Consider the following 22,437-nt stretch of genomic DNA (forward strand, 5'->3'; position numbering starts at 1 on the left):
CCCCACGTTACAAAGTTGGCTAAAAACGTAGGGAGGTCGAACAACCTCACACATTACACAAGTGCACGGGAGGCAAAGCCTCGCTATCGCTTGGGTCCTATATGAGAGCGCCCAGGGGCCTCGAATTCATGACGGCTCTGCGGTCAACCTCGCGCTGCCCACCGCTCGTAGGGCAACAGGGCACTCATGCGAAGAGCGGATGTGTGGCGTGGCCCTATATAAAATATATATATGTGTATATGTATATGCTATATGCTATGTCTAGATCGTAACAAATCAAAATAAAGCAATGCAGTTATGCAATTCATATTGCAGGCCAACGTCCAAGATAAGTTTGCGGTTATACTTTGTTCGTTTTTCAATGTTTTTTTCTTTAAACTCTTTTCTGCAGATTTCCTCTGTGGCTTTGATGGTATGGCTAAGATGATGAGCCCCCCATTTACTGGGCAAACGGATTGTGCTGGTTGGCGCCGGGAATGTCCAGATTTCCGCCAGTTGTCTGGTAAGTTCCGTAGGGTCCTCCATTGGGATTCATTTCGTTCAGCCGGGAGTTGGAAAGTGCCCGTGGAATCGGATTGCTGGGAACGCCGTGAGGAGCCAAATGGAAAGTTTCCTCAGCCACCTAGGGAGATATATATGGTTTAGTTTCCATTTACAATCCTGTTGTCTCCAAAACTCACCTGATGTGGATCCTCAGTAACTGGAATTTCCGAAATGAAGCCCTGCTCCTTGCAATAGAAGTTGACAAAGATGAAGAATCCAAGGACGAAGAGACAAGCTATGCCGTACCAGCGGAAGGTAGCAGTAGTACCGTAATAGGTGACGAACATGCCACCAATGATGGCGCCGCAACCACGTCCCAGACCATGATGGATGCCCTGCAGGACACCCTGGGCCGAGGCCCTCAGATGCTTTGGTGTATTATGGGCTATATAGGAGCAGGAGGCCGCCCACACCGCAGCATGGGTGATGCCCTGCATCAGCTCGAAGGGCAGCACCATCCACGGATTGGTCAGATACGAGATGTACAGGAAGCGCAGAACATTGCCAATTAAGCCGAGAAAAGCAGAGAAAAGCTTGAAAACTTTCTATCTAATATCATTGATCTACCGGTTACCTTGAATAAGCGAACAAAACATCACCCGATTCTTATCTATTTTTGCATATCGAGATAAGAATGCAGTTATGTAAAAGCTTTTTTCTTTAGCATAGTTAGGGCTAGATTTGCATTGGAGAGCTTTGACATTAATTGGCGAGTCTGAAAGCAATACGGCTACTATCTTAAGCCAAGATTAAGAAATATTTAAAGAGTGCTTAAAAATAAGTAAAATTAAATCCCAGACGAATTAGCGGGATCTATTATTTAATAGATATTATGTTTAGTGATTTTATGCCAGGTATGTTTTAAATTCAGTGCAGTGCAGTTATGTATATATTATGTAGATATATGTATATATATATAAGTGATATGAATGTATAGGTAAAATAATTTAGATTTAATTAAATAATAATGTGCACTTAAATTTATTTTGATGATGTGTAGTATGAATACAGGAAAAGAACCACCCCATCTGTCGAGCTTAGTCTAAGATCACAAGAAGTGCACACCCTTCACTCCCATCCACACGTCCCCAAAGTACACCCCCACGTTACAAAGTAAGCTAAAAACGTAGGGAAGTCGAACAACCTCACACATTACACAAGTGCACGGGAGGCAAAGCCTCGCCTTCGCTTGGGTCCTGTCTGAGGGCGCCCAGGGGCCTCGAATTCATGACGGCTCTGCGGTCAACCTCGCGCTGCCCACCGCTCGTAGGAGTAGGCGCTTTGCAGATTTGACACCAGCCTCCCATAGTCCCATAGTGCGGAGCACGTGGCGGTATGAATGCAAATACGCATCCTTTTTTTTATGCGCCTCGCCATCCGCCTCGTCCTCGATTTGCTGCCGCAGTGCCGCGAAATGGCGACTCGCTCTGACGAAGTTCGTCGCGTTGTCGAAGTGCACGATCTGCGGACATCCTAAAAAGGAATCACTTGATAAATCAGATACTACTTCTAAATGAACTGCCTTGGACGCAAAACAAACAAAAAGGGCAATGTAGGGCTTGCAGGGTGGCCTACCACAGAAATTTTCAATGTCGTTTCAATAGGGCCACAGAAATCAACATATGGAGAATTGGCATCAACTGGAATTGGAATCAACATATGGAGAATTGACGGAGAGCACGGATTCGATCTAAGGGTAAATCTCCTATGATTTGAGTCATCAGATGAGGCTTGCATTTGAAACAGCGTATGCATGATCGTACTATCTGACTGCAAACTCCCTGCGCGTTTACTTATCCAAAGACGCTGTCGCAAGAGACTCACCAGTGCTCGTGGACCCACATGAAAAATCAATGTGGGTCCACGTGCAAGTATCGGACATAGCTCTGGACAAATTGAGAGCACTTCGTCAACAATACTGGAATCTTGGCATCGTACGATATAGGAAACATTAGCTAGTCGCCCCCCGACCCGCAACAACAAAAAGGCAAACCCACCCTGTGGGCTCGAGCCGGATTTGTATATTTGAAACGAAGGCCTAAATAGGTCAGTTCTCGACGCAATACGCGCATAAATGGGCACAGATCATTCCAATTGGGATAGACATCTCCCGGAGATAAGCGGAGCCCTTAGAGCCAATATCCATTAAAGTACTAGATTTTCCCCTTATTTTATGGTTCTTCACGGGAAAGACTACAAACTGCTAAGAAACTTGAATCTTTTAAAGGACAATACGGAAATACAGCGAACCGACGCCTTGCAGTGTCTTTGAAATAAAGCTATGAATAATATATCTTTGGCACATGAAATAAACGATAAGGTATAATTTAAGATCGGTAGAATTTAAAAATGGTGAAGATGTCCTTGCTCGCAATTTCCGCAAAGTAATGCCAGTAAGAAGTTTAACGCTAAATTTTCACCTCTCTTTATTAAGGACAAAGTGAAAAAGAAATTAGGACGTTCTTACAAGCTTGTATTATGAACTGAAGAATGAATCACGGAAAATTTAAGAAACCTTCCACTTAAAGGACATACAAAAAGTAAAATAAAATAAAAATATTAGTAGATATTAGTGATTTCAGCTAATGACCCCTGCTAGTAAGATTTTTGCAGAATTAACTGTGGTGTAGTGTGTGGATTTCCAACAGGGCACTCATGCGAAGAGCGGATATAAGATAGAAAGAGAAAAGCTTGAAAACTTTCTATCTAATATCATTGATCTACCGGTTACCTTGAATAAGCGAACAAAACATCATCCGATTCTCTATATATTTTTGCATATCGAGATAAGAATGCAGTTATGTAAAAGCTTTTTTCTTTAGCATAGTTAGGGCTAGATTTGCATTGGAGAGCTTTGACATTAATTGGCGAGTCTGAAAGCAATACGGCTACTATCTTAAGCCAAGATTAAGAAATATTTAAAGAGTGCTTAAAAATAAGTAAATTTAAATCCCAGACGAATTAGCGGGATCTATTATTTAATAGATATTATGTTTAGTGATTTTATGCCAGGTATGTTTTACATTCAGTGCAGTGCAGTTATGTAAATATTATGTAGATATATGTATATATATATATAAGTGATATGAATGTATAGGTAAAATAATTTAGATTTAATTATATAATAATAACTTTGCGATAATATTCGAGCACGGCCAAGCTAATATATTGTTCTTTTTAAATTAATTATTATAAACATTTCCCCATTTAACCCAATGTTTTTCAATTTCTCTCTTATATCTAAATATAAATATATATCTATATATATTAATATTAATTCTAATGAAATTATATGAAGTAGCTGTTAAGGAGATATTATATAATGAAATAGAAATACCCAATATGGAAAAATGGATCAAGTTCACACCAAATTATATTTGAGAAATTGGAACTCCATGAAGGCTTAAGGCCATTACAGATCCGCCACCGAAAATTCAAATAGCCATGCTGGAACCACAATAAGTATCGTATAGGATTCGTAGACGTCGTAGATCTCGCCAAGGTCGGGTGGGTTAAGAATAGGGTATAATGAACATCTAATACCCTAAAACTGATCAAAGTCATTCTCTCTCTCATTCTACTGAGCCTGTTTGCCTTTTAGGTGATTTGTTTCTCAAGTTTTCTTTCGGATTTGATTCGGTAGGACAATCATCCGGGTTTTTCTTTATTAAAATGCATCTAGCCAGTGCATTTAAATTTATTTTGATGATGTGTAGTATGAATACAGGAAAAGAACCACCCCATCTGTCGAGCTTAGTCTAAGATCACAAGAAGTGCACACCCTTCACTCCCACCCACACGTCCCCAAAGTACACCCCCACGTTACAAAGTTGGCTAAAAACGTAGGGAGGTCGAACAACCTCACACATTACACAAGTGCACGGGAGGCAAAGCCTCGCTATCGCTTGGGTCCTATATGAGAGCGCCCAGGGGCCTCGAATTCATGACGGCTCTGCGGTCAACCTCGCGCTGCCCACCGCTCGTAGGGCAACAGGGCACTCATGCGAAGAGCGGATGTGTGGCGTGGCCCTATATAAAATATATATATGTGTATATGTATATGCTATATGCTATGTCTAGATCGTAACAAATCAAAATAAAGCAATGCAGTTATGCAATTCATATTGCAGGCCAATGTCCAAGATATGTTTGCGGTTATACTTTGTTCGTTTTTCAATGTTTTTTTCTTTAAACTCTTTTCTGCAGATTTCCTCTGTGGCTTTGATGGTATGGCTAAGATGATGAGCCCCCCATTTACTGGGCAAACGGATTGTGCTGGTTGGCGCCGGGAATGTCCAGATTTCCGCCAGTTGTCTGGTAAGTTCCGTAGGGTCCTCCATTGGGATTCATTTCGTTCAGCCGGGAGTTGGAAAGTGCTCGTGGAATCGGATTGCTGGGAACGCCGTGAGGAGCCAAATGGGAAGTTTCCTCAGCCACCTAGGGAGATATATATGGTTTAGTTTCCATTTACAATCCTGTTGTCTCCAAAACTCACCTGATGTGGATCCTCAGTAACTGGAATTTCCGAAATGAAGCCCTGCTCCTTGCGATAGAAGTTGACAAAGATGAAGAATCCAAGGACGAAGAGACAAGCTATGCCGTACCAGCGGAAGGTAGCAGTAGTACCGTAATAGGTGACGAACATGCCACCAATGATGGCACTGCAACCACGTCCCAGACCATGATGGATGCCCTGCAGGACACCCTGGGCCGAGGCCCTCAGATGCTTTGGTGTATTATGGGCTATATAGGAGCAGGAGGCCGCCCACACCGCAGCATGGGTGATGCCCTGCATCAGCTCGAAGGGCAGCACCATCCACGGATTGGTCAGATACGAGATGTACAGGAAGCGCAGAACATTGCCAATTAAGCCGAGAAAAGCAGAGAAAAGCTTGAAAACTTTCTATCTAATATCATTGATCTACCGGTTACCTTGAATAAGCGAACAAAACATCACCCGATTCTTATCTATTTTTGCATATCGAGATAAGAATGCAGTTATGTAAAAGCTTTTTTCTTTAGCATAGTTAGGGCTAGATTTGCATTGGAGAGCTTTGACATTAATTGGCGAGTCTGAAAGCAATACGGCTACTATCTTAAGCCAAGATTAAGAAATATTTAAAGAGTGCTTAAAAATAAGTAAAATTAAATCCCAGACGAATTAGCGGGATCTATTATTTAATAGATATTATGTTTAGTGATTTTATGCCAGGTATGTTTTAAATTCAGTGCAGTGCAGTTATGTATATATTATGTAGATATATGTATATATATATAAGTGATATGAATGTATAGGTAAAATAATTTAGATTTAATTAAATAATAATGTGCACTTAAATTTATTTTGATGATGTGTAGTATGAATACAGGAAAAGAACCACCCCATCTGTCGAGCTTAGTCTAAGATCACAAGAAGTGCACACCCTTCACTCCCATCCACACGTCCCCAAAGTACACCCCCACGTTACAAAGTAAGCTAAAAACGTAGGGAAGTCGAACAACCTCACACATTACACAAGTGCACGGGAGGCAAAGCCTCGCCTTCGCTTGGGTCCTGTCTGAGGGCGCCCAGGGGCCTCGAATTCATGACGGCTCTGCGGTCAACCTCGCGCTGCCCACCGCTCGTAGGAGTAGGCGCTTTGCAGATTTGACACCAGCCTCCCATAGTCCCATAGTGCGGAGCACGTGGCGGTATGAATGCAAATACGCATCCTTTTTTTTATGCGCCTCGCCATCCGCCTCGTCCTCGATTTGCTGCCGCAGTGCCGCGAAATGGCGACTCGCTCTGACGAAGTTCGTCGCGTTGTCGAAGTGCACGATCTGCGGACATCCTAAAAAGGAATCACTTGATAAATCAGATACTACTTCTAAATGAACTGCCTTGGACGCAAAACAAACAAAAAGGGCAATGTAGGGCTTGCAGGGTGGCCTACCAAAGAAATTTTCAATGTCGTTTCAATAGGGCCACAGAAATCAACATATGGAGAATTGGCATCAACTGGAATTGGAATCAACATATGGAGAATTGACGGAGAGCACGGATTCGATCTAAGGGTAAATCTCCTATGATTTGAGTCATCAGATGAGGCTTGCATTTGAAACAGCGTATGCATGATCGTACTATCTGACTGCAAACTCCCTGCGCGTTTACTTATCCAAAGACGCTGTCGCAAGAGACTCACCAGTGCTCGTGGACCCACATGAAAAATCAATGTGGGTCCACGTGCAAGTATCGGACATAGCTCTGGAAAAATTGAGAGCGCTTCGTCAACAATACTGGAATCTTGGCATCGTACGATATAGGAAACATTAGCTAGTCGCCCCCCGACCCGCAACAACAAAAAGGCAAGCCCACCCTGTGAAGCTTCATGGACACATGGATTTAGCTTCTGTAAACTTGGGCTAACAACCAGGAATATTTTGAATTACCTCCTGATACTCATGCACTTGAACTATCTGGACAATTTTATTAAAAGCTTCTTGATATTCGACAGGTGAAGGTACACTATCAAATGGAACTAATTTTTTACACTTCTTTATAAAGCGGAAAATGTCACACTCGCAGCAGTTTTAATTGTGAAAAAAATCCTTCTACTACTTCCAATAAATATGAGGTGGAGACCATTGCGGTTAATCCGACCGCATTCTTTATTGCTTCCATCTGCAAAAGCTCTCGTGACGGATCAAACCGGGGACTCGATGGCCACTTATCTTCCGGCTCCGATTTCACTCTCGACAGGATATCTGCCGGGTTCTGTTTAGTTAGTCTTGAGCGCTACTTTGGACTTTGCAGCCAACAATGAGACTTTATTACCTTTTGCAGATTCGCAACGAATATAGACGCATGCTTTAATTGATGGCATCGGCTCACTCATCACAAATCTCGGTATTGAGTTAAACTGAATTTTGTTCCACGCCGATTCCAAATGCAGTGGAATCAACTCATCCCAAACTAGCTTATTAAGCCAAACCTCCTGCAACAGGATCTTTCCTTTGATATGGATTGGGCTTACTAAGTCTACGGGGTCGAATAGCTTTAATGTCACCGAAAGAATGTTCCGCTTAGTCGGCCTTTGACAGTGCCAAGCTGATGGTGGACAACAAGCACGTCTCGCATGGCAATGCTCCTGGGGATAATGGCATCCTGAAAATCCAGTCCAACGACATTTTCGTGGGCGCCGAAGTTCGTCCGCATCCGTCGATCATCGGCTACGAGGATATCCAGCGACGATTCATTGGCTGCATGGCCAACATCAAGATTGCCCAGGAGTCCCTGCCGCTGTACATTTCCGGTGGCAGCACCATCGCCGCCCTCAAGAAATTCACCAACGTGGAGTTCAAGTGTGATCCCTCGAATGTGCTTCAGGTCCTGGGCATTTGCGGCTCCCAGCCGTGTGCCAATAGCGGCATCTGCAAGGATCTTGGCGGGGATGCCTTTGAGTGCGCCTGCCAATCCCGCTTCTCGGGCAAGCAGTGCGAAATCGATCTCGATCCCTGCTCCTACGGGCCCTGTCTGTTTGGAGGACGCTGCGACCACCACGGGCCGAACAACTACACCTGCTCCTGCCCCATACACCTGTCCGGAAAGAGGTGCGAGTACGGAAAGTTCTGCACTCCGAATCCCTGCAATTTGCGAAGAGGGCGATGCCATATCGCACTGCATGTGTCGCGGGACCCACCTGTGAAATCGACGTGGATGAGTGTGAAAACCAGCCGTGCGGCAACGGGGCGACCTGCATCAACGAGCCGGGCAGCTTCAGGTGCATCTGTCCCTCCTACCTGACCGGAGCCAGCTTTGGTGATCCGCTCTACTCGAACTCGATGTCCACGCAGCTGAACAACTTCTCCCTTGAGCACATTAGCGGCATCATTTCCGGCATCACCGTGGTGCTCGTCGTGATCAGCTGTGCCCTGTGCTGTGTGGTCATTCGCAGGAATTCATCCGCAAAACGTAGGAACCGCCTGGACCGAGACAAGAACAAGGCGGAGGAGGCGAGTCTTAATGGTGGACAAGGACAACTACTGCAAGTCGAATGTCAAGCTGAGCAATTTGGAGGTCAACCAGCGACCCATTAGCTATACGGCAGCTCCGAACAACAGCCTGTTCCTGAGCAACAACAGGAACTTTGTCAACAACTTGGACATATTAAGGAGCTACGGATCGGCTGGCGATGAGCTGGAGAATGTGCCATTCGAATACCAAAAGGTGAACCGAAACAAGCAACATGTCAACATCAATACTTGTCATTCCGCCGACGGAGAAAGTAATTGCTACAAACAGGATTGGTGCGAGCAAATGCATTTGAGGACCTTTTCTGAAAATAAACTCAATTATGGTTAGTATTTTGCAAGGATCCTTAAACCAAAATTATATAACTAATATTTTTTAATCTTTAGAACTCAAGAGGGACTTTGGATCATCGGTTAGTCGCTTCTCGAGCGGGAAACTCATCCAAGTGGAAATTCCAAATGTATGCCACTCCTCTGGCGCTGGGAACTTTGTTGATTACTCCGCGCTGGCCAATGGACAGTACCATTGGGACTGCTCCGACTGGGTGCGAAAGAGCCATAATCCTTTGCCGGATATAACTGAAGTACCCGGAGCCGAAATAGCCGACTCCTCCAGTTTGCTCAGCAACGATAGCAATGAGTCCAAGTCGAAAAAGGCCTTTTTCGTTCATAGTAAGTTTCAAAAGGCATTTAATAAGGTTAGAAATTAAATTGAAACTCTTAATTTTAGGTGAAGATGGAGATTTGGATCCGACAAGGGATATAGCCGCATTAAATGAGTATATCGGGTCCGAGTACTGGGATTCGGAGGCAGAAAGCTGCTTGGAGCCATTTATGTTGCCGAGATCAAATAACTCAGGCCGACAATTTCCAACTTTTTTTTTCCTCCACGCATAATTTTACCTGCTCCATAACTTTTAGGCTCCCCTGAACCAAAGTCCAGAACAAACATAGGTTCTATCACCCACCGTTTCCGCGGTACACCTAAGAGAAGAAATTGATCAAATTTTACCATATATTGAATTATGTAGGCCGTGTAATGGCGATGACCATCATTGTATCCAGTACATATCATTTTTGAAATGTATGTGTACCAACTAAAATTAAAAAATGGTATCTAGCAGTTACCATATCTTTGGAATACTCATCCAAAGTTGAAATCTCAGATTTTCTACGTTAATTTTTGGTCTTCTATGATTTTTCCCCAAACATTTTTCTATGGAAGATTTTTATTTTCTTATTGAAATCAGTAGATCATACCATGTTTTAATTTTGGATTTAAGGAAAAACTCGAAATAGTTTTATTGAATTTATTATAGGTGGTTAAACAATATTTTCTTCAATTAAATTGGAGTTTTTAATCTCATATTTTCAAAAAGTCATGGCTATCTAAAACTGTTTCTATATTCAAAACGTATCCATTGCAGGTTCAGCTTGTTTAGTAAAGCTTTACAGAAGTTTTAGATAGCCATGACTTTTTGAAAATATGAGATTAAAAACTCCAATTCCGCGGATTGGATGAGTATTCCAAAGATATGGTAACTGCTAGATACCATTTTTTAATTTTAGTTGGTACACATACATTTCAAAAATGATATGTACTAAAAACAATGATGGTCATCGCCATTACACGGCCTACATAATTCAATATATGGTAAAATTTGATCAATTTCTTCTCTTAGGTGTACCGCGGAAACGGTGGGTGATAGAACCTATGTTTGTTCTGGACTTTGGTTCAGGGGAGCCTAAAGGTTATGGAGCAGGTAAAATTATGCGTGGAGATTTTTTGCTGTTGGCCTGTGTAATCAGCCGCTTTCAAGACTGAGTTCTTTTAATAATATCGAGAATGAAGACTATAAATCAAATACAGGTAAAGTAATTTATTGTATGAGATCTTAAGAATTATTAGAATTATTGTTATTATTTAGCCAGGATCTACTTACTATTACTAACAATCCTTTTATTGTTAGTAGATATTTAGAGGAGGATATTTAATATTCGAGAGTGTGAATAAAACCGTTTAACTAAGAACGTTTAATAAAGAACGTTTAACTAAGAACTTTGAAGTGAATTGTATTTTTGCTTTCAGGCACAGAATAGTGGAATTGAAGTGACTCTTTCCCAATGTATTTAACATTTTAGAACTAATCTACTAAGTGGGAGGCTAGGAATCATACAGTATATGCAAAACAAATGACTATATTCATCTACTCTGCAGGCAAAGAATATTTAAGACATCCTGATTCATATTTACCTCCGATGCATTTTCCAAGTGAAACGGATGGGGAAAGCTCTATGAACGAGGGACCGATTTCAAGGAGAGAAACTTAAAGCCGAAGAACAATAATTGGTAAGATTCAAAAAGCATTCCAAAGAATAACAATAACTAAATTAAATATCATATTTTGCAGAGAATTCAGAGGAGGCGTACCTATTTCCATGCGCTGTCAAAGAAATGGGCTCCAATAGCAATATTTCAGTTCGTCTCTGTTGAATTGAAGATTCCGAACTGGAAGAATTTTTGCCACAACATCAAAAAAACTAAATGACATGCTAGTATATAAAAACTAATTTTTACATTTTTTATTTCGTTAGATTACATAGAAACTTCAGTTGAATATTTTCAATAAAAAGATATATATTTATGTATACAAATTTATTATTTTCATTTAACTTTCAGTTATTTTCACATAGTTTACTTTTGTTTAAAAATGTTAACAATACATTGTGATTTGGATAGAAAGTTTAAAAATTGAGTTACAAATTGGACAATACATATTACTTCTTTGCTTTCGCGTTCTTCTTGGCCATAAAGCTTTTTCTTAACTTCATCATTTTATTGGAACTGCCGAACCATTTGTTGAATTTTTCCATAAACTAAAAGAAAATGTTAGAACAAGAACTAGTATGTTTAAGTATTGATTGTGAATACCTTATCCTCTATAGGGAATATAGGTGGGTGCTCCTCGTTTATGAAATATTCCAGGAACTCGTGGGTATCCAATGCATCAGTTTGCAGTCGCATTCTCCTCTCGATACTTAATGTGTTCTGATTTTGTCAGTGATGTCGCCGGAGTTGTAGGCTTGCAGAACTCTTGCGAGTGCGGAATAAGCGTATTCTGCCATATTATCCGGACAATTTTCGGTCATCAGTTCCAGCCAAATTAAGAAGCTGGTACCGTAGTCGCACCTCGGGATAAGTAAGATTTTCTGGAACGCCTTCCGTATGCCACCTTTCGCCGACCACGGCATATTTCTCGTACCAACGAGTACGACTTTATCATTCTTTTTTAGGGGCTTTAGAATTTTACTGGCTATAGAGGAGCCCAAAAGCCTCGGGTTAATATCCTTGGTTTTGGAATATCAAATTCTCCCATGCCCAGCATTGACTCTTGGATGACCATTTTAATATCTCCCTTGGCCGGACCCAATGTTCTAAAAACAAAGAACGAATGTTGAATTAAATAATACATTATATTACAAGCCATTGCTGTGAGCTATTTTGCCCTCACAAGCATTCTGGCTGGATGCCCCACAATTTATATCAAAAAATATTTTTTTTCAGATTTTGATGCAGAATGACTGAGAATCGATTAAGGTATTCGACTCAAGAATCGAACAGAAATTGGAGTGGTTGCATTGGCTTTCTGGTTCGGTCTTTTGAGTTTTCTCATTTTTTTCATACCGTAAAGCTCTTCTTTGAATCGTTTCTTTATTTTGACAATTTTTCTCGTCCTTTAAACCCTCCACCATCTTTGGATTACAGTGGCAGCTCTATTTCTTTTCATATTTTTAACTTCCTCATCTAGAAAAGGCAAAAAACTTTTACAAAAAACGTATGATTTGATATAAAAATTACCCATCATAGCAGCCATGTCCTCCCCTACATCATCCTTGGTCCTTAATTAATCACAGTCCTCTGTATTTTTAATGAAATATGCTGTGAATATAGTCCTTTTAATGGGTATACTCATTGCCTAATCGGGTTTGAACGTAAACCGATAGTTGATTTTTTTCCTCTGCATCACCTTGAGAAACTTCTTTTTATCGTACTTAATATTTGATTTGTATACACGAGCTCGCCGCGCTCTTTCATGGGCTTGAATCAGCGTGATAGCTTCCGTGATAGGTACGAAATCCTGGGCCGCCTTCTCCTCCTTTTCCACATCGTTCATATACAGTCTATTGTCCGCAATGATGTTCTGAATATCTAGTGGACGGCGATAGAGGAACTGAGGTGATCTCCATATTACCAAGTCCCGGGGTGTCAGTTTCCTGGCGATCAAAGCCTTGTCCAAATAAACGTACTCGCTCATCTCCAACTCCTTCAGCTCCTCCTTGAGCTGCATCAACTGCTGGGTGGCACTTTCAACAAGGGTCCGCACCACGGCTCGCTTTTGCACTTGGAAGGTATGGTGGTAAATGAAACCTAGCTTCGCCACCAGCTCAACATATAGGACATAAAGTTCAGCGAATATTTTAAAGGAAACTGCCTTCTCGCCGGGTGGGGCAATTTTTTTCAAACGGTTCGGCTTTTTAAAAAGCTGGGCAATATCCTTTCTGGTGGACACCCAGTACTTATGATTTAAATCGAAAGACATTTTGAATTTGTCTGTATCTTCTTGTATTGACGAAAATAGTTTGCGTGTGGTATGAATATATATTGAATTTTTGTATCTGTACACTTAATAAAAAATATGTCGATTACCTGAATATTCAAAGGTTACTTAGTACCAATATATTTTTTGATTTCATATTAATTTATCACTGCATCTTAATTTATCTTAATAAACTGATCAGGGAATTCGGAAGGGCACTACTACTGCCTCCTTGTGGTCGATTTGAATGTGGGAGACACTCACGTGCGCTTTCTCAATGAAGGCCTTCATCTAAAAATGATTAAAGTTTAGATTTATTTAGGAATAATCTATAAATAATCTTACTTGAGCTGAGTCCTCTGCATAAAGAGGCTTTGCTAAATAGAACTGATGGCTCGGGACATCTTTAAGGAGGCCTGAAATAGTAAGGAATGAGTAATTGGTGGTTTCTGTGAATCATTTAGACATACCTTTTAGGATGACACTGGGATGTTGTACATTATTCCACTGCTGGTGCAACCTCTGCGAGTACAATCTTATTCTGTCAGTGTACTCCTGGTGCTCCAGGCTATGGCAGTCCATGGCACCAACATTGATCATGTTTCTAGGAGGAAAAAATCATTAGTATAGGTCTCAATCCATATTCCTATTGTGAAAGATATTGGATACCCATTCCAGGGTACAACAAGATAACATTGTGGTGACTAGTCATTAAAATGTGTGTAAACAAACAAGTGGACACCGAAATCGGGTGCCCCCTCCACTTATTAACCCGATAGGGAGTCGTATAAGTTCCTATCTGTCGTAACAATCATCTAAATCAAAGTGAAATACCCTATAAGGGTAAATTGGTGCCCTATCGGAAACAAAAGGGGTGCATAACAACTGCGTACATGGCTGTATTTTGAACCAATCTGGACAGAGCGGTCTGGTCATCTTTCTTGGGTAGTGAGTGGGCATAGTCGTTGCTCAGGCCATCCGAGTTGCTCCTCCGGAAGGCCGGGCTGTGGTTCACGGGGTCTACTAGTAGGTGTGTCCTGTCGTTTGATTCGTTCGGCTACAAGGGCAAGAAACAACATAAAGATAGAGGGAATTCCACATCGAAGCTAAGCTGGTGACCCACCTGAGCCCCCGTGTCCTCGGTGCATTGCCAGCAGTTGCAGATCGAGGCCAGGTAATTCCAAACGGAGTGAATATTATCCATTTTTAATGTAATTTTAATGCAGTTGTTGATAATAAAAATAATAATTTCACGTTTCACAACACTGTTCCTAAATATCGATAATTACATCTTTAGCGCCATCTATTGGACACATAAGAAATTGAATATCGAAAAACTGCATCGCAAAACAATTTTATGCTAGAAACTAATTTATTTATAAATAAATAACTTAAAATAACTTCTTAAGTTATGGAATTTGTAGAATTGTGAACCAACTTAAATAAATACTTAATATTTTAGATTTGCACGTGCGCTTTCTCAATGAAGGCCTTCATCTAAAAATGATTAAAGTTTAGATTTATTTAGGAATAATCTATAAATAATCTTACTTGAGCTGATCGATATCAACAGACGGCGCAATATTTAAAAATGTTCTTAAAAAAATGTCTTTTATCAGGTTCAAAATATTTCTCCATATTTTTGCATTTTAATTTAAAAATTTAGACTAGATTTAGACCTAAGCAAAAAAATGAATACAATTTAATTCAAAGAACCTAAAAGTTATTTTTAAAGAATGGTTTTTGTCAACAGCAAAGAATATTTAAGAAACTCATATATGTCACATTTTCCATTTTAAAGAAGTTGTATATTTCGTCTTTCCTTTTTTGACCACAGAGACAGAAAAATTCATGAAGTTGTCGGTCTTGTAGGACACTGCCTCATTCCAGGAAGGATATTTATCAGGAATTTTCCTTCGTGCCAATCAAATGAATTGGGCTGCATGTTTTTAATTGTGTCGCTCGCGTCAAATGACGAAGCAGCGGAATACATCACACCCGTCCACTGGAACGCCCTTAAGTCAACGATGCCGTTAACTATGATGGCGAGAGCATCGAGGCGGAAACACGAATTCATTGCCGAGGTTGCTAGACATGGGGGAACATGTGTGTGCCCCTGCCGGGATGATTCCTCCCCACTTCGTTCACGCCTGGGGAGGATCCTACGGATCCTTGTTTCTGTTCCATTGCACGCTGTTGAGAATTACACAACAATTTTTTGAAAATTTAACCCAAAATATGTTGACATGCGGTAGATATTTAATGTTTTAAAACCCAATTTTACCAATATTGTGGAAGAATTTTTATTATAATAATTATGTTAATAAGTTTAAAAGTCTGTACGTTTTTTTTACAGTGTTTTTGGCATCAGCCATTCAGGCAGACGACCCCACACTCTCGCCTGTAAATTGTAACTTCATTTTGGCGGCAATGCTCTTCGCTTTGTTTCCGTTCTGGGGCACCGGAAGCCGACGCACAAATTTCATAACTGCCACAAGGAACAGCTTCACATCGGATTCAATTATCCTCCACATGAACAGGGAACCCGGCAGGATATCGATCAGTAAAGGCATACATATGTCTGTTTGTTATCTAGAAACCTTTCGCTGTTCTTCTCGTACCCTAACACACAGATTTTTCAATAAATAAATATTTACCTGAGCGTTTCTCCGAAATAATGTGACTTTGGCAGAGCTGAAATGTATCTATTTAATTTTTACCCAGACCGTAGGTACATTTAAAGAGCATTTCGGTATTCTGTCTTCAGTTAGAATCCTCAGTTACTTATTTATTTAATTTTATGGCATTTCACAGTTCAATTTCTGCCAGCTAAATTGCTCTGACGCGACTTGTCGCTCTGCCACATCCTGTAAGGATCTGTGAGCGAAAAAAGGAATCGCTACCACATTAGCAATTTAATGAACCCCCACAAAGCAGTTTGCCACTTGATTGCCTGCGGCTTGCCTCATGTCTTGCCTGATTGGATTCAGTTGGTGTTTTATCTATCCACGGTGTAGACTGTTGAGCGTTAATGGCCACGCCCACAGCTCAGGTCTGCAGTCCTCCGGCCAGGATACTGCCGCCCATTGTTGCACCGACAAAGAAAACCCAATTTACATAGAAAAGCTAGGGATTATCGGCGACCCAGCCACAAAACTACGCCAGCAGCGTTTAATATGCAAAGCGGCAAATATCCGGATGCAACATCACTGTGCCACAACCCCACGCCCATTCACTTCTCCGCATAAACAGTGCGGCACAAACTTACATCAGGAAAAACAACATTTTTATGCACAACACTTTGGCCTTTCACTTCGTGGCCTGCTACTGCTCCTGCATCCTGCAGTTCTACGGAGCCCTAACTCCTTGCGCCGTTAACTGGATTGTCTGTGTTGACTTGGTTAGCCCTTGGCCCGAGGACCAGACTCCGGTTTACACCACGCCATAAATGTCTGGCTAGGCGATAAAGTCTAACCTGATTATGCAGCTATATTTAAAGAAAACGATCAAAGGAATTGACTGCGAAAAAGGAGTTTATTTTTTATCAACTATATTTCAAAAATTTAAACAAGTGAGTCTACACTTGTAGTCTACACTTAATAGGGACTAAAAAAAATCAATTTTTGTCGTTTGATTAGAAGGACTGATATATCGATTCCTGCCACCTGACACTATGTACATTTCCTACCGTTTCTACAATGCTGTCCCTCTAAGCTGTCATAAATCCCGGGAAAATCCATAAACTCGGGTTTAAGCCTCAGGTGAACGAGGACACCATCGCCAGCGACATCTGCAAATGCGACAAATGCATTTGGAATGCAATTCAATTTCCTTTTTTGGACCCGGTGGCGGTGGCTTCGATTTCTTTCGTTCCCGTTATTGGTGGAATTGTTGAATTGTTGGCCTTAATTTACCAAAAACGTTTCTCCGTGTGCAATTTACTCTATTTCAGTGCGACATTTCTCTTGGCGTGGCTTAATTTCCAATTGTCACCGGTATTTTTCCAATGGATTTAGCTAGTTTCTGCAATCGATTACTTTTATTTCTGCCAGCAGACTAAGGGTAGATTGCAACGTTCCCACCTGTCGATCCATTAGCGAATAAATTACACTTTGTTTGCTTGCAGCTTGTAGGAAAATTCAGTAATGTCTTGCCAATCCAGGAGGAGGTTCGAGAAAGTGGGTCATCAGTTAATAAATCTCTGGAATTGTAATTCAAACTATTATTTTTTTATAGCTAATGTACAAGACAAGCTAATAAACTCTGGAATTTTTAAGGACACTGTTATGGAGAGAAAAACAAGGTCATAAATAAATATAACCTTTTCCTAGAAACCTTTTCACCTGGAGAATGGTAAACCACGTGTTAGGCTTTTAGGCCAAAACGAGAGCTGTTTGTTTTTTTGTGAGCCAGGTGAAAAGTAATTGAACTCGTTGCCAAACTTTGGCCATCAAACAAGCCGACAGCTGTTGTCAGTTCTTCAGTTTCTTCTCTAGTTGTCATCACACGCTTCGTTTGCGCTTTGATGTATGCTATGATTTGTTTTATTTCTTCACTTCGCCACTCCCCCTTCCCACAAGGACTATGGCTATGTCCTAGTTGGGAAATTTTTGAGAAAAACTTTTTCGTATCAAGTTTTTTGTTCACCGCCCCCTTGCATTATCTTATCCTGGTGTGGTCTGGTCTGGTCTGGTTTGTTTGTTCAGTTGCCCGCAAATTATTTGAATTTACCACCCCCTCATACCTCCTACCCCCTCACTTCTCGCCGATTAATCTTCAGGATTCCTCTGGCTGTGTGTCGGTTTGTGAGGGTCCTTGTCTGTGTCAGTTTTTGGTTTGATAATGTCTCTGGATTTTCGGATTTTTCGTCTTACCCCTTTATCGCTTTCCCCTGTTCGAGTTTGGATTCAAATTTATCGCCTTTGGTGAAATCAAGGTCGGGCATTTGGGGGCGTGGTGGCTCGACCTTGGCCGAACTTTAAATAAATCAAAAGATTTATTCTCTTCCTTGAAAGGAAATACAATGTTTGTTACGTGTCCTTCTGAGCAGGTTATTAAGTTCATCAATGCCTTAGGCAACTTTCAATAGTAATTCCATCGCTCCGGTATCCTTTGAACCCTTTTTGAAATCGCCATGTTTGCACAAAGTTCAATGAATATTCGAAGTTTGAGGCAATATGTGAGTGGGCTTCTGGCGGCGTATTGTAATCAAAATTGGTCCCCACATTCCTGCGTACCCCGGAATGAAAGGAACCCGAAACAGGACCAGTACCTCCTCGGGTTGCCGTCAATGGAGATGGCAGGCAACCGTGTAAATGCAATTTCCGCTTGGTGCAACCGGAATTTCGTGCAAGCCATGTGGCATTACATTGCGTTGCAGGCCAACTTGACGGCTTGACGAAATGATAGACTGCCTAACTGACTGGCTGACTGGCTGACAGCTTGAAGTCCATAACGGACTATGTCTAAAGTCACGATGATATAAAAAATTCCACGGGTAATTTGATTTTTCATGAATGCAAAGGAACTCATTTATAAATTTCTTGTATTCTTTACCATCAGCCCTTATAACTTATAAGTGATTTCTCCCATGTCGCGGACTTTTATGCGGAATACATTGATGATGCTTTTATTTCCATGCAAGTGCAGCTTTATTGCAGCACTCGATCCGCGTCCTTTGCACTCATCGACGACCCCTTTTTTTTTCGTCCCGCCACTGGCCATTTCGCTTTATTGCATTCTGTATATGGATGCTTCGTATGGCTGCCATGTCCTTGTGAGCTCATTTTATGTGAATTTATTTTTATTGACCGTTGACTTCTGATTCCTTTCCGCTGCTGCTCCTCTCGTTGTTATTCTGAATATATTTTATAATAATTTCATAAGTGTTTATTGGGACGCCATCGTTTTGTTTGGTTTAACAATTGCACATTTGATTGCGTCTTAATAGATGCAAACTATTTTAAACTGATACAATATTAAATGCATTCGGTGTGACATAAGCACTTAGTGCTCAATGATGTACAAGGATGCATATATATTGCCCGCATTTAAATACCAAGCAACCAAAAACCAACTAGTCTCCTTGTATGCATTTTAGAGCATAGTTTACCTGAATTTGAGTTTCACGATCAAGTTGCAATCATAGAAATAAGTCCTTTAAGCCTTAAAGTCTTAATGTGTTGGCAAAGAAATAATTCGTAGCATTTCTTTTTTGCTGGCTCACATGGCAATAAGCAATTATACAAATATGAAAAGCTCCAGCCACTTGTACAGAAGTAATTTGTCTTGCAATTAACTTCCGGTGGAAGGAAGCATTCTTGGGGCGGCAAAACAGGCTTCCACTTGAACTCCACAAAGGGTCTGAGGGGGGCTGGCCGGGTAGGGTGTGGTACGACAGGATTCAAAGAAAACGAGGTTCTTGGGGGTCGAACAGAGATGGCCAAGTGGAGGACTTACGCATGCTTTTATTATTCAGAGTGAAAGTCTAATTAGGAGGCTATATTTATTTTCTATTTAATCCTTGTTTTTTATAGAAATTTCTTGGAAAAGATGGCCAAATATTGAAATAAAGTATTGACTAACAGCATTACCTATAAATTGTATTTATTAATAATATTATTCAGAACCCAATACTAGGGAACAATCTTTCCAAGGTATACATACAAATCTCCTGTAGAATCACTTCTTCTTAAATTTAAGACTTTAGTCTGAGTTATCGGAAAGTGATTGCCATCGACAGACTCGACAGATATTGAATCTATTATTAATGACTTGGCAACGCATCTCTGAGGGATCCTGCAAGCAAAGGCACACATTTGTTCACCTTTTATTGTTCGTCCTGTGGGTGTTTTAGCTTGAACTGTTGTCGCGACTTCGCTTGGCACTTGAGCAATAAATGGCGGAGTGGGTTGGGGGGGCGGTAAGCGCAAACAGCAGCAAACAGGACAATGCACAATGGCAGCCGGAATAACAAAGACAGGAGTAAAGTTAACAGCAGAAAGGAAGCAAAACAAAATCTGGCCAAGAGAAATAAACAACTGTCAACAAAAAAAGGTGTATGGGTTTTTAAAACACCGATAATTATTTCATTTTCACATTTGTTCATCTTTAAAAGGACTTTTCGTTACTAGAACCTTTCTATTTGAGGGCAGGACTAAATAGAAGCTATTATCTGTTTCTTGGAGAATCCTTAAAAGCCTTTTAATACATACTTACTCTGCACATTATCAGAGCTCACAAACATTAAATGAGAAATTGAAGCAGAAGCACTTACAATAAAACGCTCAGGCAGCTCCATGCAAGGAGTCATCTTCACTTAGTCCTGTCTCCTCGCTTTCAGAGGACCCTCGACCCTAACTTCATTTTTCGTATCTGTCCTAAAAATGCCGAATACTACATATTGGAAGTTTGAATGGAGCCCGCAGCAGGAGAGGGACAGCCATGGCTAATGCTTCCGCTTCCGCAATGCCAACGGCAGCTAAATTGAGCAGGAGATGCCATCGCCTGGTGTCCTTTTATTGCCCGCTTCCTGCAGTTTGCCAGTCGCATCCGATTGTTCACTTCATATTACAAGCCACATTTAATTTAATTTCTTGCGGAAATATATAAAGGAATCAAAATCAAACGAAACATGCCAAATGGCCAGGCCTTGACCGTTTTCAGTCAAGGGAACTCTCAACTTTTTGGCCATATTTTGTTTCTTTAATGGGGCGGAAGACGAGTCACCGAAAATATCTCAAGGGATATATGTGCAATCCTTTTTGGAGCTCCCAACTTTAACTCACTCAGCCGAAGGAGTCTGGCTCCACAACTTGAGTGACTTTGGCCCAGCGCATGCGTTTATTTCGGCTCCAGATCCGAAGCCTCACCAGTATTTGAGACTTTCCTTATCAGAAGTGGAGCCAAACCTGTTGCTTTCCTTTTTTATTTTTCGTAAACATAACAAAGGATATATATATAGTCATTTAAATATATAGGCAAACATATATAGGCATTTAAAGGACTTTATTTTTTTTGTTTTTCTTAGAGATTTCTTTTGAGTCTGGACAATTGCAAAGGATTTTGTTTGATCAGCTTCCTAGCCAAGGGCCATGAATTGGACCACGTTGAAATCTTATTTTTCGCCGCCCACGCGCGGATTTATTCAACGACGGCTTTTCCTGGGAAATCATTCTGGACAAGTGGCAAGTTGCCCGGAGCCTTGCAACTTGTTGCTTTGATCAGCTCCCATCTTGAAGTGGAGATTTTCCACGATTCGAATTTATTTTTCACTTATTTCCCACAGACATTTCCCTTGTGGTCAGTTTCTTTGTGGTATCAGGGGGCTATTAGGGATTTAATTCAATAATTTGCTGCTGCAGCTGACAAACTAAAATTAAGAAATTAAAAAGATTTTATTGCAATTGCTTTAAAGTTTAAACTTATATTAAAGTCTTAACAACAACATTTACAAATGGAAATCTCGCTTAAAAAGGAGAACAGTTTGTTGTTAAATAAAAATGCAAACAAACATTCAACTCCATTGTTTTCCCTTTTCGCAGCCATTGTGTATCCTTGATCCTTTTTTATTCAAAATTGTTTACCATAATTGTTTTATGGACCTGCACTCGCTTCAGCTTAAAATGGACCAATAATACTCGTACATGCATAATATTTTTACTATTGAATGCTTTTTGTAATGAAGCGAAAAGCTCTCGGAAAATTGTAAAAGTTCACCAACTGGCAAAGGCACAGCACGAACAAAAGTGAGCCGTTTAATTTGCATTGTATTACCATATCGAGGAAGGTCCTTGCCATCAATACGTTCAATTACATGTATGAGTACGTAAAAGCATATTTTATATATTTGTAGATATTTTTGGGCTGATGCACGTGCTCGCTGGCGGCAATTATCGCGGGCTTTGGCTGATTAAAATGAGATTTCTCTGGTTGAGCCCGATTCGGATTTCGACCCATTACCACTCATTGAAATCTGGCTGGCGCCGTTCTGCCAGTTGTAGTACCACTGTTGCATAATAATACGAAAAAATATCATTAATTTCCCAGAGCCACAAACATTATTAATTCTTGATTATTTCATTATACAGAAAGTACCTCAAGGGGATGTGTTATTATGTATTTTTTGCGAGTATTTGGTAATTAACTGCAACCCGTGTATGAAAAAGAAAGTTCATAGTTTGCTCGACAGGGTATGCTTACTAAAGTGAAAGAGTTTGTAATGATTTTAATTCAATTATTAATTCTTGTTTTATAATTTTATGGCATTATATTTTTGATTTATTTA

General features: G+C 40.7%; 3 protein-coding genes and 2 pseudogenes across 3 annotated transcripts; 1 reads left to right on the plus strand and 4 right to left on the minus strand.

Moving 5' to 3' along the window:
• Window positions 1–203: 203 nt before the first annotated feature.
• Window positions 204–1,083, minus strand: LOC116655412 (major facilitator superfamily domain-containing protein 6-like). Its single transcript, XM_032453273.2, has 2 exons — window positions 681–1,083; window positions 204–622 (listed from the first exon to the last, which is right to left on the minus strand). Exons 1-2 carry the CDS (start codon window positions 999–1,001, stop codon window positions 440–442), a joined length of 504 nt encoding a protein of 167 aa, XP_032309164.1. The 5' UTR covers window positions 1,002–1,083; the 3' UTR covers window positions 204–439.
• A 3,584-nt stretch (window positions 1,084–4,667) lies between these two features.
• Window positions 4,668–5,199, minus strand: LOC116655411. The gene is made up of 2 exons (XM_032453271.1): window positions 5,039–5,199; window positions 4,668–4,980 (listed from the first exon to the last, which is right to left on the minus strand). The coding sequence occupies exons 1-2, from the start codon at window positions 5,186–5,188 to the stop codon at window positions 4,798–4,800; spliced, it is 333 nt and encodes a 110-aa protein (XP_032309162.1). The 5' UTR covers window positions 5,189–5,199; the 3' UTR covers window positions 4,668–4,797.
• A 28-nt stretch (window positions 5,200–5,227) lies between these two features.
• Window positions 5,228–11,104, plus strand: LOC26514720 (annotated as a pseudogene).
• A 142-nt stretch (window positions 11,105–11,246) lies between these two features.
• Window positions 11,247–13,268, minus strand: LOC6502339 (annotated as a pseudogene).
• On the minus strand, window positions 13,258–14,398 carry LOC6502341. The gene is made up of 5 exons (XM_001967660.4): window positions 14,275–14,398; window positions 14,045–14,208; window positions 13,622–13,755; window positions 13,497–13,567; window positions 13,258–13,442 (listed from the first exon to the last, which is right to left on the minus strand). Exons 1-5 carry the CDS (start codon window positions 14,353–14,355, stop codon window positions 13,350–13,352), a joined length of 543 nt encoding a protein of 180 aa, XP_001967696.1. The 5' UTR covers window positions 14,356–14,398; the 3' UTR covers window positions 13,258–13,349.
• Window positions 14,399–22,437: the final 8,039 nt, after the last annotated feature.

This window comes from Drosophila ananassae (genome assembly GCF_017639315.1).
Source record: "Drosophila ananassae strain 14024-0371.13 chromosome Y unlocalized genomic scaffold, ASM1763931v2 tig00000193, whole genome shotgun sequence".
NCBI lineage: Eukaryota > Metazoa > Arthropoda > Insecta > Diptera > Drosophilidae > Drosophila > Drosophila ananassae.

Bases quoted from the DNA above. Each gene is read 5' to 3' on its own strand.
- LOC116655412 (XM_032453273.2), bottom strand. From the start codon at position 1,001: ATGGTGCTGCCCTTCGAGCTGATGCAGGGCATCACCCATGCTGCGGTG. The intron at 623-680 runs GTGAGTTTTGGA...ATATCTCCCTAG, and splicing joins TTACTGAGGATCCACATCAG to GTGGCTGAGGAAACTTTCCA.
- LOC116655411 (XM_032453271.1), bottom strand. From the start codon at position 5,188: ATGTTCGTCACCTATTACGGTACTACTGCTACCTTCCGCTGGTACGGC. The intron at 4,981-5,038 runs GTGAGTTTTGGA...ATATCTCCCTAG, and splicing joins TTACTGAGGATCCACATCAG to GTGGCTGAGGAAACTTCCCA.
- LOC6502341 (XM_001967660.4), bottom strand. From the start codon at position 14,355: ATGGATAATATTCACTCCGTTTGGAATTACCTGGCCTCGATCTGCAAC. The intron at 13,756-14,044 runs GTACGCAGTTGT...TTTTCCTCCTAG, and splicing joins TTGGTTCAAAATACAGCCAT to AAACATGATCAATGTTGGTG. The intron at 13,443-13,496 runs GTAAGATTATTT...AATCATTTTTAG, and splicing joins ATGCAGAGGACTCAGCTCAA to ATGAAGGCCTTCATTGAGAA.